Source organism: Lepidochelys kempii, chromosome 22 (assembly GCF_965140285.1).
Source record: "Lepidochelys kempii isolate rLepKem1 chromosome 22, rLepKem1.hap1, whole genome shotgun sequence".
Lineage (NCBI taxonomy): Eukaryota > Metazoa > Chordata > Testudines > Cheloniidae > Lepidochelys > Lepidochelys kempii.
In genome coordinates, this window is record NC_136401.1 from 19,143,468 (window position 1) to 19,160,334 (window position 16,867).

The following is a 16,867-nucleotide window of genomic DNA, read 5'->3' on the forward strand; positions in this document are numbered from 1 at the left end:
ATTCCTTGGCAGACAATTAAGAGTCACATTTAGGACCCAGCTGTTGGCAGTGTATAACACGGCACACAAATCTCACATATCTCCCCACCCTCCTCCTCATGCAAATGAGTAGCAGGAAGCATTCTCCCTGGGTTCCAGACAAGCAGGAGGCAGCCGGCAGGGCTGCTTTCTTCCTCGTGGCTTCGAAATGGACTGGTGCTTGGGCAGCTTAACCATTTTTAATAAGGAGGATTTTGAAGGGGAGTGGGTCAGGGTGGCGAGTGGAGGCTTTGGCAGGTGTACCAAGTGAAGCACAAGCAGTGGAGGATGGTCTATGCTGTGAAATGCTCCCAGTGTCTGCTGCCGGATTCCAGCTCAGACAGGTAACTCCCCAGTCCCTCAGAACTCAGTCTGAGGTGTCAATCAACCTGCCATAGGGCCCCAGCTGCCTTGAGTTGGTAACAAAGCTCTAAGGAAAAGGGCTCTCAGAGCTTCTCCACCTGCCCCCTGTGGAGCGGAATCATTTCCTTGGCAGCAGAAGGGATTAGGAAACTTAACTGTTAGATGAAATCCTATCTGCTTTCTCTCCTTTGTGTGCATATGTGCATGCACAAAATGAACATAGCTCTATATTTAATACAAAGAAAACTGGCCCAAACATTGAAACCTGGAGGCCAAAATCTATGTAGGTGCCTCCATAACAGCCTCTGGCCATGCCTTAAGTGATTTCCCCATGTGCAGAGCACCTGCCACTCCTCCTGACATTGGTGGGCTTTGTGGGAGCTGAGAACGTTTTCAAATATTGGGCTGCTTCTGTTTAAATATCCAATTATGGATTTAGATGCCTAACGTTAAATCCCTGGGTTTGCAGATTTTTAGCCAGTGCTTAGAGAGGGTTAAAGGTGGATGGAACAAAGAAGAAGGGCAGCACAGACAAGTATAAATTCCAGGTGTCTTTGCTAGGCCCAGAGAGCTCCTAGTTACAATGCTCTGTGCTCATGTACGAGCCCTGCCTTCCACACTCCCGGTGCTCCTTGCTGTGCGCATCTGCCTTCCCAGTAACTCCTTGTCAAGACTCACACTTGCAGAGACTTTAATTCAGCTCCCTGCATGGACCGATGGAGGAGGAACCATGTCATTAACCCTCAGCATTGGGATAGACCCAGAGCAAAGACAGGTAATTCCAAGCCAGTGCTGAGAGTGTGTCTGTAACTCATGGAGTCCTGATGAAAAAGTATCAAAGTTGCTGACCCTCACCAGTTATAAGCTCCATGTTGGTAGGACTCTGTGAGGTTAAATCTCTCTCGCACATTCGTACATATTATATAAACCTCCCTTTTTCTATGTTGCTAATGATGTCTCAGATCATTTAATCTGAGCACTAGCTGTCTCTCTTTGAGTTTGCATTGCTTATGCTCTTTGTTTGTTTGTATTTCACTCCACTTGGGAAATGAAGTCAGAAGAGTCTGTTTTACTTTTGTTTAGAGGCATTCCCAGTAACTTTTATTTAATGGTTTTCATAAACTAGCACAGCTCTGTAGATAAACCACAGAGGAGTCCTCACATGCAAACAAAAAGATAGTTACATTTTGAGGAGCAGGAGAGAAGTAATAAAGAAAAATCATTACAATTTTTCCACTGTGACTAGGGTTTAAAAAATACTTGAATATCTAAGTTTGGATTAACTACTTATCAATGTGCCCCTTTAGTATACACTGCACGGATCTCTCTGGGATTTAAATTACTCTGTTTTTGAACTAAGCCACCTTTGCACCCTCCATATTCTCGGGTTATGCAAGGGAGTCTTCCTAGCCCTTAGTTTAACTCAGAGCAACCTTGGGGCTGCTCTAATTTATGCTCTGCTTCCATGGCCCCTGGGATACAGAGACTAACCACAGTGTCTCTGGCCATGCCCGAGATCTGCCCCCAACTGCAGGGGCTGAACGTAGGAGTGCTATAGAGCTTTTATGCAGTTTCTACATCAGCTGGGTATTGTCAGAGGGCAGATTGCACCTATTTTCAGGCTCCTTTTTTATGCTGCCAGAGAGGCAGAAAAAGACCTTTGTGTAAGCAAGATGGAAGCCCTCTGTCTGCTTGCACATTCCCTCTGTTTGAAGTGTTATAGAGGAATAAATCATGTTCACATAACACAAGAACCAGGGGCCACCCAATGAAATTAATCAGCAGCAGGTTTAAAACAAACATAAAGCAGTACTTCTTCCCACAACGCACAGCCAGCCTGTGGAACTTGTTGCTAGGGGATTTTGTGAAGGCCAAAAATATAACTGGGTTCCAAAAAGAACAAGATAAGTTCCTGGAGGCTAGGTCCATCAATGGCTACTAGCCAAGATGGTCAGGGATGCAACCCCATGCTCTGGGTGTCCTGCACTTAGGATGGAAGAATCCCATGCACCGCTACAGACTAGGGACCAAATGGCTAGGCAGCAGTTCTGCAGAAAAGGACCTAGGGGTTACAGTGGATGAGAAGCTGGATATGAGTCAACAGTGTGCCCTTGTTGCCAAGAAGGCCAATGGCATTTTAGGATGTATAAGTAGGGACATTGCCAGCAGATAGAGGGACGTGATCGTTCCCCTCTGTTTGACATTGGTGAGGCCTCATCTGGAGTCCTGTGTCCAGTTTTGGGCCCCACACTGCAAGAAAGATGTGGAAAAATTGGAAAACGTCCAGTGGAGGGCAACAAAAATGATTAGGGGACTGGAACACGTGACTTATGAGGAGAGGCTGACGGAACTGGGATTGTTTAGTCTGCAGAAGAGAAGAATGAGGTGGGATTTGATAGCTGCTTTCAACTACCTGAAAGGGGGTTCCAAAGAGGATGGATCTAGACTATTCTCAGTGGTAACAGATGACAGGACACGGAGTAATGGTCTCAAGTTGCAGTGGTTTAGGGAGGTTTAGATTGGACATTAGGAAAAACTATTTCACTAGGAGGGTGGTGAAGCAGTGGAATGGGTTACCTAGGGAGGTGGTGGAATCTCCTTCCTTAGAAGTTTTTAAGGTCAGGCTTGACAAAGCCCTGGCTGGGATGATTTAGTTGGGGATCGGTCCTGCTTTGAGCAGGGGGTTGGACTAGAAGACCTCCTGAGGTCCCTTCCAACCCTGATATTCTATGATTCTAAACCTCTGGCTGCTAGAAGCTGGGACTGGATGACAGGAGATGGATCACTTGATAATTACCCTATTCTGGTCATTCCCTCTCACACACCTGGCATTGGCCACTGTCGGAAGACAGGATATGGGGCTAGATGGACCGTTGTATTCCATACAGGCCCCAAGATGAGGAAGAGAAAAGGTTCCAAACCATTCAAAGAATTAGCTAGAAGAAACCCCTGTTGTAAAGAGACAGAGTAGCAGGTTTCAAGAGAGCCTTTAAAAGTCACCTGAGTACCTGGCCAGGAGCCATGAGGTTGCAATTCCTGACAGATCAGTAATGAACGGAGGCATTTGGTAGTGACTCCTATCCGCTCACACTCTGTGTCAGCGTGACCTCTCTGCACCAGTCACTCAAACTGGAGGTGTCATTTGTCAGTGAGCTTACTAACTTCAGCTAGACTCACCTGTCAGGAGGAAAGGGGGGCTGAGGTAGGGGGAAGATGGGAGACATGGCCACATGTGGGTGGCAACAAATAGAACAGGCGCCAACCTCCCTGTGCACTGACCTGGAGAGTGGAACGGGCGGTGCCTGAGGACTGACTGCCAGCCTGTTCTACTCACTCAGGAGACTCTGGAGTCCAGAGCGCCGATTGGGGTGGGGAGTGCTATGGGGACAAGAAACAGGAAAGAGTCTCAGATTTGGATTGGAGGCCTTTCCAGAGCAGGGGCTTGGTGTAGTGGAGGGGAGAAGCTTGAGAACCCTGCACTGGGAGCATTTTAGGGTGGTGGTGGTTGTTTGTTATTACCGTAGCCTCTAGGGCCCAGGCACAGACCAGGATCCCGCTGTGCAAACACAGAACGAAAAGATGGTCCCTGCCCCAAAGAGTTGACAATCTAAGTATGAAACAAGAGACAACAGAGGGATACAGACAGACTGGGGCATACAGCTCAGTTTCTCTCTGCTCCCCCAGCTTGTCTAGCCTCTGCCAGCGCCTCCTCTCTGTTCTGTCTCAGAGTGTCACTGGGCGGGGAACGAAACCCACCTCCTTCGCATCAGTACAACCTTGCTGTTACAGACTGGCCAGCTGATTTCAAATCCCATCCCAAACCACAGCTTAGCCTGTCCATCTCTCTCTCTCTCTCTGTAATTCAGACCTAGACTGAGCCATTGCTCCTAGCCCTGGTACAGGCAGTGCATAGCTGCACTGCCCCGGGAGGAGCCCAAGGAAGGAACTGTGACTCAGTGAGGTAAAATTCATTCTCTGCTTCCCCTTTGCTCATCGGGGACAGGAATCGGCAGCATCCTTTGCTTCAGGGCGCAGCTTATTCCCGGGCTGCATGAGCCAGGTGGCTCCTGGGATGGGGGCAGAACCCAGGTTCAAAACACCTTTTGCCTCTCTCCGCACCCACCTGCTCTTGGGCTAACACTGGACAACCAAGCTGAGATGCAGAGAAGCCACAAAAGGGGATCTCGGCTGTGGCTTACTTCCCCTGATTTCCCTGAGTACCTACATTCAGCTGTGGCATGATCTGGCCTGTGATACCCGTGACTGGAAGACTTCACTTTGGATAGTGTCTGGAGTACACTGAGGGCCAGACTTCCAAAAGTGCTAAAATGCCCGTGCCAGCTCTCATCTGCATGTGTGTATACCTGTCTGCATGCCACACCAGGGCTTTGGAGTTTGGGCTCTATTGTAAACCTGGCCTGAAACATGAAAGACATTGCCCTGAACGCAGCTGAGTTTAACTGTGTTGTTCATACTAGCAAATCCTTTGTCTAGATTTCTCTTTGCTTTTTGTTGGGTCTGAGAGTACTAGTGCCCCTATGCAATTCATTCCCAACCTGCCTGTGTAACTGAATTTTTGACATGAACTGCTCTGCTGCCTTGAACATGCCGGGAACATCCAGACTGGTCAAATGGGTTGGGAGGTGCATAGACTTGAATGACACAGTGGGTGTGATTTATGAATTTAATCAAGGCATAGCGGCAGCAACACCCAGAGGCTTTGTGAGATAACTGATGGGAAGGTTGTGAACTGGTCTGAGAGCTGGGTCCCCGGTATGGCATTATTTGAAGGCTGGGAGTCCATATGCTTTGACCTATTTCATTTAGATACTTGGCATGTACAGTTGCCAGCTGGTTATGGAAACCCATGGCCTTTAAAGCAGAACTTGGCTTAGAACTTGGCCTGCAACAGAGCAACACATTTCCAGATGCCATCTGCAGGGTCACGCTAGCCTGGGAGACAGGCTGCTGCTTCGGAGTGTTGTCATTGATCCTGGAGGTGGATGGGTGTACAGGGCCAGTCTGCTCGGGGAGTTTGGGTGTGCTCTGGGCTGCAGCCCTATCATGCTGCCTGTGAATCCGCACTGATATCTCTCCGTTCTATGCTCCCTGCAGAACCAGCATGAACTGCCTTGTCGAAGAGGCTGCCAAGATGGAGAAAATAAAATTGCACCATATCGTCTCCATCTATGGGATTTGCAACAGCCCACTGGGGATAGTGATGGGACACATGGCCCAGGGGTCCTTGGAGACAGTGTTCCCCACCCACAAACTGTCCTGGCAGCTCAAGTTCCACATTATCCATGAGATGGGGTTGGCTATGAATTTCCTGCATAACATGACACCACCTTTACTTCATTTAGACTTAAAACCAGGGAATATCCTTCTAGATGGGAATGTGCACGTTAAGGTAAGGCATTAGGTCTGTGTGCATAGGAATGGGTTCTCTCTGTTATCAGTGCTATTTATTGTTTTGCTTAGAGACCCCAAAGAACATCAGAGACGGACACATAACAAGGGACAGCCCCGGCCCTGGTTTGCTGACAGCTGAAATAGACAAAGTAAAGAGAGGATGGAAGTAACGGATAGAACGTACAAGGTGGGACTGGGAATGGAGACAGAGAGATAAATGACTTTCCCAGGATCAAATGTGGAGTCTGTGGCATAGCTGGGAATTGAATGCAAGTCAGTGCCAATCCAGGGTAAAATCCTGGCCCCCATCAAGCTCAATGGCAAATCTCTCCCTGATTTAACAGGCCTGGGAGTTCATTCCCCACATCTTAATCACAAAACCTTCCCTCTGTCTGTAGCCATCTAGGGTACAGCTGTTTAGAGCAAGCAGGGAGAGGGATGTGTGCTGGGTGATCAAAAGGGAGGCTATAACTGGCCCTGATTTCAGACTTCAGGTTGTCCACTTGGATGGAGCAAGTGAGCCGGATGCAGTACATTGAGAGATCAGCCTTGAGGTGCACCCTGAGCTACATCCCGCCTGAAATGTTTCTCCAGAGCACCAGGCCTCCAGGAACCGAATACGATGTGTATAGGTAAGGGCTGCGTACAGAGTGACTGGATGGAAGGCAGCAGCAGCTGAGGATATCTGTTCAGGGGTCAGCCAGAGTTGCCATCTCACTCCTGCATGACGTGAGAGTGATTGTGCATCGCCTAATTTTGTTTACATTCTGGCTCTCTTCCTTGCATAATGTACTTGGTGGGGAACATGCCAAGAGCGACATGTGCTGCTTACTCCTCATCAAGGTGAGTTCATCTGTGGGGAGTCATCTGGCTCCGACCAACTGCATTTCTGTACAGTTCTGACCCGGCACGACTTGTATGCTGCATTGCCTCCGGTTCCATCACACCCTGTTAGGTCAGCAAGAGCGGTTGGAGGAGAGGAATAATATTAAGCCACAATGCAGGCAGCATGGGATCTCTTGCTCAACAGGCATTGCTTAGAGTTATGCTGGTACTGAAGCAATTGAGGTTCTGTTCGGGCTTTGCATTTGGGTATCAGCTTAGCTTTGGTCAGTATGGGGTGCCATACTGGAGAAAGGCCAATGACTTCAGTTCCCCTTGTTCCTTACATCCCAAACTAGATATAGGGGGACCCTTTACCCATCCCTGAAATGCACCAGCTGTTTAGCAGACACACTGCGGAACAAGAAACGAAGAATCATCCCAGGGTCAAATGAATGCTGGGACTTTGGCGTCGACAAGCATAGGTTCCAAATGGGAACTGGGTCAAAACCATGGGGCTCAGAGCCTGATTCTTGCAGTGGCTGTCATGTGGAGCAATCCATTACAGTGAGAAACCTCAGTTCTGGCATTGGAGCAACCTGGCAGTGCTGGGCTGTCCGAGGTTTCTGTGATGGTTTGGGAAATCCTCCCCTTTGGAGGCATGGGGGCTGGTTCCCTTGTGATAAGATTCATCTGAATAGCCTCTTCCCTAATCTGTCCATTCCCGGGGAAGATGAGAGTATCCCACCAAGCAGTGAGATTAATTTTTATTTAAGAAAAGGATGCCACATGGACGGCTGCTGGTGATCTTTCATTGCTGCAGCTTCGGGATTGTCATTTGGGAGGTTCTTATGCAGAAGAAGCCATATTCAGGTAACAATAAACACCCCCCCCCCCAATATTATGCATAAATGATGGCACAAAATCCTAGCGCGCTAAATGGGAAGAACATGAAACACACAAATGGTAAATTGCAAATAACAAACTGTCCATAATGTTCTTCTCCTATTATCTCTCCTTCCTGAAAACAAGAACCAAAGACAAGGATCCATCCTCTCCCAAGACACAAGGAGTAGTGGTGAGTAGGGCACTGTTGCTCATAAACCTTAGATGAGAATCAAGTGGGCAAGAGAACAGAACAGCCCTGTTTCCCATCTTTCCCCTATGATAGTCTCCATACAAAAAAGCAATCCATGGCTTTCGGACTGGGTGATTTTTAATTTCAGGTTAAGGAAAAGTGCAAACCAAAAAAAGAACAAATATAAAGTCCTCGTGAGAGAGATGCCAAGTGTTTCCTTTGCTCTTACCCATACAGCTCTGTCCCATAGCAGACTGGCAGGCAGGTGCATTTCCTTTGGTTTTAGACCCTGCAGATCCACATGCTTGGGTTTTGTTTTGAGCTGTGGGCATCCAGAATTCCCCAGTGCTATGCACACCGTAGTTTGGGAGCTCTCAAGCTGTTGTATCACTCAGTTGCTTTCTCTTTCTCACACTCCATTTCCTCTGTCCTTAGAGACTGATTTCCCACATTCCCCCACCAGCGAGATCGAGGGCCTGGAGAGCTTCATAATGTCCAAGGAAGTCCGCAGGGCCCAGGAAAATGGCCTCACCCTGCTTCACCTCATGGTGGTTCAAGGAAATGTGGAGAAGGTGAAGTTTCTGTTGAGTCGGGAGGCCAACGTGGACAGCCAGCTGGACTGTGGCTACACCCCATTCATCGTGGCTGTCCAGAAGAGGTCACCAGAGATCTGCTCAGCTCTAATAGAGCACGGCGCGGATGTCAACGTGGCTGACAAAGACGGCTGGTCCCCTCTTCACTTCGCGGCTCAGAACAGGGATGACAGGATTGCGCTCCTCTTGCTGGACCACCAGGCGCGGGCAGACTCCCAAGAATGTGAAGGCTGGACTCCACTCCACTTGGCATCTCAGAACAACTTCGAGAACGTGGCTCGGGTGCTGCTTTCCTGCTAGGCTGACCCCAACTGCCAGGAGAATGATGGGAGAACTGCCCTCCACATGGCAGCTTGCTTCGGGCACGTCAGCCTTGTGAAACTCCTGGCCAGCTAAGGAGCTGACCTGGAGAGGAAGCAGAAGAACCACCGGACCCCGCTGCACTTTGCTGTGGAGAGGGGTAAGTTCAGGGTGGTCCAATACCTGCTGAAGAGTGGGGCATCTGTCAATGGCCTGGATGAGAATCACTACAGTGCCTTGCACATGGCCGTGGTGAAGGGGAAATACCTGATATGCGAGAAATTGATCAAATACGGGGCCAATATGGACTTGAGGATGGACAAAGGGTGGACCCCCCTACACCTGGCTTGTTTTAAGGGCTGCATCAAAATTGTCTGTCTGCTAAGAGACAACCACGCTAAACTGAATGTCAAAGGAGGCATGGATTGGACACCTCTTCATATGGCCACCCACTACAGCAAAAAGTCTGTGGTCTGTGAGCTCCTGAGAAGTAAGGTGGACCCCAACATCATTGAGAAATCAGAGTTGACCCCTCTCCACCTCGCGGTCCAGCGGGGTGCCTTCCTGAGCACCTTCAACCTTCTGGAGCACAAAGCAGACATGAATGTTAAGAACAAGGTGGGCTGGATGCCCCTCCAGCTGGCCATTAGGAATCAGAAGCAAAACATTGCTACCTTGCTGCAAGGCAGGGACTTGCCAGTGAATAACATGGGGAGCAGGGTGACATGGAGTGGTGAAAAAGCTTAAAACTGTGAGCTCCAATTCACCCCTGACATGGTCAACAGGTGGGATGGATTTGTAGAGTCACCAACTCTTGCAATTTTATGTTGAGTCTCACAGTATTAGATGTTGTTTCTTCAATCACTAGCTCTTGGAGTCAGGCAATTGTAGGAAAATCTCAACTTTCATTTTTTTAAAAGTAAATATATTTCTAGTTCACGTGTTTGCTGAGAAAAGCTGGAGGACGTGAATCCGAAAGTCTCCAGGGCCTGAGGGCAAACACAAAGAACCCAACACTGGTTATTCTTGGGGTCTGACCCATGTTTTTGAAGGCTTGGGGGTGGGAGTGCTGGATTTGACCCATGTGTATGTGCTTCCATGGTAGTAATTTCATCTGGGAGATGGAAGTGGATGCAAAAGCTACACACCTCTGTTTGTCACCAGATGTAACTCCAGCAGGGTCCATACAATCATTCCCACGTCTCCCACAGAGCTTCCTGCTTCCATTCCTCCCTTAAATGGGGAGCTTTTACAGGAATCAGAGTGGTGCACAGGGTCCTTAGCGTAAGCAGGAATTGAGGCCCTGTGATTCCCACCCACTGCTGGAAATAGACACAGAGCATATGGTGCAGTTATGTGTCCGTTATTCCAACATCCCACTTTCATACCAGCAGCTGCCACTGCAAATGAAACAAGGAAACAAAACAGACTTAAGGGAAAAATAATGCCTGAAATGGACAACTGGGGTGAGGGAGGGGAAATCCTAAAAGAATTCCCCTCCCTTCTTCCCACCAAAAGGGTAAGGGGAGAGGGTGTTTCTCTAATCATTTCAAATTATGTCCTCAGATGTCTCCACACCTTGAGGCATTGAGCAGAGGACTTACCGCCACGGAGCTGGTTCTAGGGATGGGTTAAGAGGTGAACATGAATTCAACCCTCATCCCCTGTCCCTCCAGGCCACGGATATACTAGTTGACAACAGATTTGTTGAAATGCCCACAAATATCTGAGCCAGGAGTGGAGTTTTACAGTATGTGGGTACAGATGCTCAGACTTTGAAAAGCAGCCTCTGATTTTGGGTGTCCGACTTGAGACGTCCTGTTTTTCACCAATGCTGAGTAGCCAATGAAGACAATGGGAGCTGGAGGTGCTCAGCACCTCTATAGAGAGGCACTGGATATCCAAACCTGGGGATGCAACGCTCTGAATGAGAAGCCCCTGTTGAAAATTTGGGCCTGTGTGTGTTTGTGTGTGGGGTCAGAAAAGGTTCTGTGGTAAATTCCTCCCATTGCTGGCGTGTTTAGTCCTCTCCATGCTGAAGAGATAACTGCAGGAGGCTGTCTGGCCCAAATGAGCCCGCACTGCCTCCAAATGATCAGCACTGACTTATTGTTACGCAACAGAATCGTCAGCTTCCAGGAAACGGTGCCAGGTGTTTTCTCTGCTAGACTAGGATTCTTGATCAGCTGTCTGGGAGATCTCCTAGAGGGTGGTCACACGGGGTCAGTTGGTCTCCTCTCTGCTTGCCCTTCAAGAGCCGGGAATGGTGTAGAGTATTTATCAGTTTGCAACTTGGAACAGGGCACAGCAATGGGACACAAATATATTTGTGAATACATAAATAAAAGTGGAGCCTTTTATTCCAGCCTCATGTTTGGCAGAGCCGGGACCAGTGTTTTGAGGAGTGTGGGACGAAATGGTCTTTCAGCTCATCTTTTGTTGATGGGGAGGGGAAAAAGTGGCTTCTCTTGGCCAGCTGGTTTCTCTGCCTTTTGCTAGATCCCTAACAATGGTGGAGGGCTGCAGTAACCAGTGTGCGGCCCCGACCTGGCAGTGCAGCACCCAAGAGGTTAATTCCTTACTACTTGTCTGTTTTGTACTTAGCACTGTGCAGGCACAAAATGAGGACAGAGCTTGAAGTCTCAGAGAGAGACATAGAAGAGCCAGGAAACAGAGGACTCAGTGTGTTTTTCTTTTTGAATTATATACGTGGACCTTGCAGGCCTCAGAGAAGAAATGTGATTTTAAGGGGGATGACCCGCTGGGGAACTGGGAGAGGAACAGTCCTCTATGCATCATCATCACAACTAAGTCATTGTATTCTTATGAATTATTAGAATATATTCGATATTAATTGCAATATATTGACCATATTCGATAGTGCCTGGTCCACATGCACTGTATTGCGAGAGAGAATTTCATTTTAGCCCAAGCATTAACGGGACTTAATTCTCGTTAAGTATTTGCTTGGAAGGCGGATTTTAGGCCTGGTCCAAAGCCCACTGAAGTCAATGGGAATCTTTCAATGAGCTTTGGATCAGACTCCAGCCTCTGTAGTGCCATTGGTCCAGGTGAAACCTTAGACGGAAGAGCAATCATTCCACCAGGCTTAGAGAAATTCAGCTTTGCCTTTCCCCAGAATCGCTGCATTGAAACCCAGCCTTGTGCTCCTTTCAGGCAGCCCATCTGGGCTGCTTTCAGCAAAAGCAGTGCCTTTCTTTGCAAAGGAGCCTCTGGCTGGGCTACCGGTTATTTGCAGGGATGCCTTACGGCTTCTGAGTGAAGTGCCCCTGCTCCTAAGACAGGGAGTTAACTGGAGTGTGGTCTTTGTTGCACATATTGCCTTTACAATGGTGGATGAAAACTTCTGAGCAGCCTTTGATGGCCCTTATTTTATCCGGTGAGAACTCTGAAATAATGATGAATTTGTCAACTTGCACATGCCCGAGATGGTGACTCTTTCTTTGTCTTCTCAGTTGCTGAGAAGCAGTGTTATAAATAAACAACCCTGTAGCCCCAGGTGGGAGGAGACTCATCTTTCCTGATGAACTTGTTTGCAAGGGCTGTATCTCACCCTTCCCAGATGATGGAAGGCCACAGTATATTTGCTCATGCAGCTCTCATTACTCAGGTTCTGACCCGGCTTATAACATATGTTTGTATAGCATGGAGCTCAGGAAATCATAAATAATATCATCTCCCCTCAGCTTAAGCTTTCTGTCCCAGCAAACAGACCTAAGTGACCATGTAAATATTTCGTTTGCTCCCTTTGATGAGAGAGCTGTAGGCACCAGACAAGCAGACTTCATAGCTCTGGACAGAGAAGTGTTGAAGCTACCAAAGCCCGGGTAGCTGTGCTCAGACTGAAAGGAAATTTAATTTTGCACTGGAAGTGCCAACACAGCTTTAACACAAAGGGAGTTCTAGCCAGGCCCCTAGTCTGAGGTGGGATTTGAGAGGCGCCGGCTCTCTGCACGGAGGGGATGGGGATGGTGGTGAAATTCACCCCAGGGAAATAAAGATGAGCAGGACTAGGATTGGGAGCTGCTTTCCATTGCTAGGCAGGAGCCCGGGTTACCCTATTCAGACAAGGTTCTGTTTGAGGGGCACAGTGGATTTCTTAACTGTGCTCATATCTAGACATGGTCAGTCCAATAAATCACCAAATGGTTTTCTCCTGGAAGGGCTGATGAGGGTTAGAACAGGAAAAGGAGGAAGCAAGGGAAATGACAGTGCTAAAAATACCTTGTGGAAACTGAAGCCTATTTCACAGTCTGAATTATGTCCCTATGTATTGCTCCAGTTAGCTGCTGTTTTCCAGAGTGGAGTCTCCACTAGCTGGAATTCTCTGGTCTGTGTGATGTTAGAGGTCAGACTGGATGATCACAGTGGTCCCTGCTGGCCTTAAAAATCTTGTGCATGTATTTCCCTTTGCTTTTGCCTGGGAGCCTGCAATGAGGACATTGCTGAAAACTGCGACAGGATACAGCCTGTGCCCGGTTGTAGCTGCCAAGCGCCTGGCCTTTTAGAGAGTGATTGACAAACACGATAGACGGGAGGACCCTGTTCCCCGGCAAGTCCCTGACACTGTTTAGCTGCATGGGGGCAACCTTCGTCTCCCTTTGGACATTGTCTGTCTGTGAAGAGGATCCAAGGGCAGACTGCCACCTTTTTGCTGTCAGACGATGCTGACATTTTGCCGGCTGGGAAGCGAAGGGTTTAGATGCGGCGATTAAATTGCGCTAATTAAAATGTGATTTTTCTTTTTCTTTTGCGGGACATGGATGCAGAAAACTGCCAGTTCCATTTCCCATCTTCTGCTGCACAGAGCTGGCAGGCCTTTGCTTGTTGCTATGGTCAGAAGAGAGGTCTAGTATTCAGCTTGGAACACTGGGGCCAACATCAGTAGCTCTGCCTTTTTGTTAGATCCCTCCAGTTCCCTGCCTCCTGGCCAGTCTTATTAATCGCTCCTCAAACAGAAGCCATTCCATACTCCTAATAATTATTCTTGCCCTTTTCTGAACCTTTCCCAATTCCAATATCTCTTTTTTGAGATGGGGCGACCACATCTGCACGCAGTATTCAAGATGTGGGCGTACCATGGATTTATATTTATTCCTACCCTTTGTTTCCTATCTTTTAACCAGTTACCAATCCACGAGAGAAGCTTCCCTCTTATTGCATGACTGCCTACTTTGCTGAAGAGCCTTTGGTGAGGGACCTTGTCAAATTAATTAATCAGTTCCCTGCCATTTTAGATCCTCAGGCATTGGTGCACTTCCATCCCTCCTAGTCTCTGCCTGTAGCATAGAATAGCATAGTCTCCTGAGGCCGGTAAGACTTTGGTCTAATTTCGGTTGTGGGGTTTAGTGTGTGAGTGGCTGCATGGTGTTGGTGGCCTGTGATACACACAAGGTCAGATTAGATGGTCCCTTCTGACCTTAAATTCTGTGACCCTTGATATCCTTTCCAGCCCTACATTTCTATGATTCTGTTAAACAAATTGTTTTGATTTTCTTGCTTCAATAAGGTAAAAACGTTTCATGTTGTTGATCTGATTCATTATGTTTGGACTTTTATATTAGATTAGTATATTATTTTCAGCACTATATTTGATTATATGTATCCATACATCAGGCTTAATGTTTTATATTATAATGTTTTAACATTATTATATTAAATGAGTAAGTTGAAATGAATGGAAGCGACATATTTCAATGGCTTCAAATCACAATTTGTCAGAATTTTCATTCCATGGGAAATTTTTGAAAATTTTGCATTTTTGCTGCAATTAGGAATGGCAGCAAATTTGGAAATTTCAGAATGTCCCAGGAACCAGAAATTCTGTTTTCCGACTGGCTCTACCCAGCAGGCCATGGGGCTGGCTCTTTGAAGCCTGCCCGCACAGCAGGCTGAGGTGGGGAGGGAGAGAGAGACTGCATGCGTGATGTAGAACTTGTGGGCACCACCGTTTTTTCATGTCAAAAGTTAGTTCTTTGTTGGTGTGAAGGAGAGAGGCACAGAAAGCAGAGCAATTAAAATGTTTGATGTAAATGAAGCGTCTTGCAGAGAAACACCGTCAACGGCTGAATAGGCTCCTTCCTCCCGTTCCATCACTACAGCAATACGCCCCCCGGACTCTACGTCCATGAGCTTGGTCTTTAGCAAGCTCTGCTTAAATTAGGGAGCGTGCTGCCAATGTTGACTGGTAGTGCTGTCAAAGCTCCAGCCCAGGGCATGGCTGCTGGATGTGTTCAGCTGCCTCTGTGCTATTTTTGTTTCTTACTTGTCAATGAAGCAAAATGGAGGAAGGATAATTGTCTTTTTCGCATGAAGTCAGGGCCTCAGGAGCTGCGTGAACTCAGCTAACTGAAGGCTAAATGCCAAGGTCCCAGTCGTTTCTCCAAGTGCCATTCTCTTCCAACAGGCCCTTTGCTCGTGGAGATGACTCGGTGGTGTCAGTCATTTCTCATTAAGTGCCTGGGGAAAGCCTGGCAATTTAATGCACTGAAATTACTCACAACTGTTCATTGCAGGAGGGACATGATGGGATTCTTGTTCTGTCTGTTTGCTGTAATTCTTAATCCCTCAACACCAGTTCCATTGTCAATATATTGAGCAAGGAAAATTCCATCTAATGGAGCCATATTTTAGAGATAGACACACACACTGTCAGACACACTCACACAAGGACAGATGTTGTTCATGGCACTTAATGCATTACCATAAGGGACGCGGCTATTGGCGGTATGAGAACCAATACTGAAGAGAATAGAATACAAAGATAAACACGGTGCTGCACACCCAGGAACTCATATCCGTGTCTTCTACAGGAGGCACAAATCTAGGCAATAACCTGTTTTACACCCCAGGGAGCCTGCAAGTGGGACATTGAAAAGGTCATTCACAATTGGATTCGCTGAGGATGGAGTACTGCTGTTAAAAAAATTAGAACAGAAGTAACAGGGAAGACTGAAATGTTAAAAGCCATTGATCCAAGACCCTGCAACTCCCATTTCAAGGTGGGTAGGTAAAACAGAGAACGGGCAGTGGAGAAAGTGACTCTGTCTCTAAAACATCTTCATAACCAATGATGTTTTAAATCCACTTGGCTTCTCTTTACAATTGACATTTCCCACTGTGATACATAGAGCTTGTGCGCGATCAGTCGCAGCAGAGCAGATACAGTGTGTGTTATACTTTATATACCTCTAGAAAATAATTAAACTTTGTTATAAGTATAGTTTCTATAAAGAAGCATCCAGTCTGTCCAACTGAGATGGTTGGTTTGTAAACACGAGGGCACCATAAACACTGGGAACTTTGCAACCCAATAATTAATTGATCCAACTAATTCAGTGGTCCAAATTCCTGATGACATGCATCTGCACCCTGAGGGAATCTGACCCAAACATTTTCCCTGCAAAAGTTGGCCCAACAAGTTTTCCTACAGAATGTCTTATTTTTTTACACCTGCTGTCCTGACCTCAGACACAGCCATTGTCTTGTGATCAGCCAGTATTATCATCTCACAAGTCAATTTCAGTGCAAGTCCTGAAAACTTATGTCCTGTCTCTATTCACTGGACTGCTGTCATATGAGCTGTACCCCAACCGCAGTGTGAATCAGGAGATCAGGGAATTAACATTACAGGTCCATCTGATGACTGGCCTCTCTGCTGAGCCTTCCAGGAAGGGAGGCAATTAATCCCAGTTATGATGACAGCATTTTTGTGGTAGACTCCATCCAGAAGGCACTGGTCTGAGACCCTACAAAACTCATTTCAGACTGGCCCTGGCTTCTGGTTAATGCACCTTTGAACAGAAACATGCAAATTACAGGTGGACTCTGCATTCCAGATCAAACAGAGGGGGGTGCATGCCACAAATGGGAAGCTTCTCCTCTAATTAAAATGTCATACTTTTCATACTTAAACAGCTCAGAAATCTCTTGCTGGGACTTACGCTGTTTAGCTGTTGTTAAACTGCCAACAATATAACAGTAAAAGAGTATTAGGCATAGATGGATAGCCCTCCCTCGGCAGGACATTTGTGCTCCAGTATGGGTTTGAAGATGTTTTCCTTGCTGGCAATGCTTGAGGTTCTGCAATAAAGTGACTGAAAACAGAACTATATGTTTCTCAGTAGATATATAATATTTTAAAAAGCCCAGAGCTAGTCCTAATTGGTGCTGTGTTCTCTAGGACCTGCATTCATTACACAAGCCTCTGGGGTTTATTTTACCCCCTTTAATCTCCTAAGAACAGACAGTGCCACCAAAA

The 16,867-nt window shown here is 47.2% G+C and overlaps 1 protein-coding gene across 1 annotated transcript; it reads left to right on the forward strand.

Annotated features, from left to right (window-relative positions):
- Nucleotides 1-306: 306 nt before the first annotated feature.
- On the forward strand, nt 307-14,154 carry ANKK1 (ankyrin repeat and kinase domain containing 1). Its single transcript, XM_078849855.1, is given in 6 exon segments — nt 307-362; nt 5,497-5,790; nt 6,273-6,425; nt 7,648-7,693; nt 8,129-8,175; nt 8,178-14,154. Coding segments are annotated over 6 exon segments (1,752 nt in total). The 3' UTR covers nt 9,334-14,154.
- Nucleotides 14,155-16,867: the final 2,713 nt, after the last annotated feature.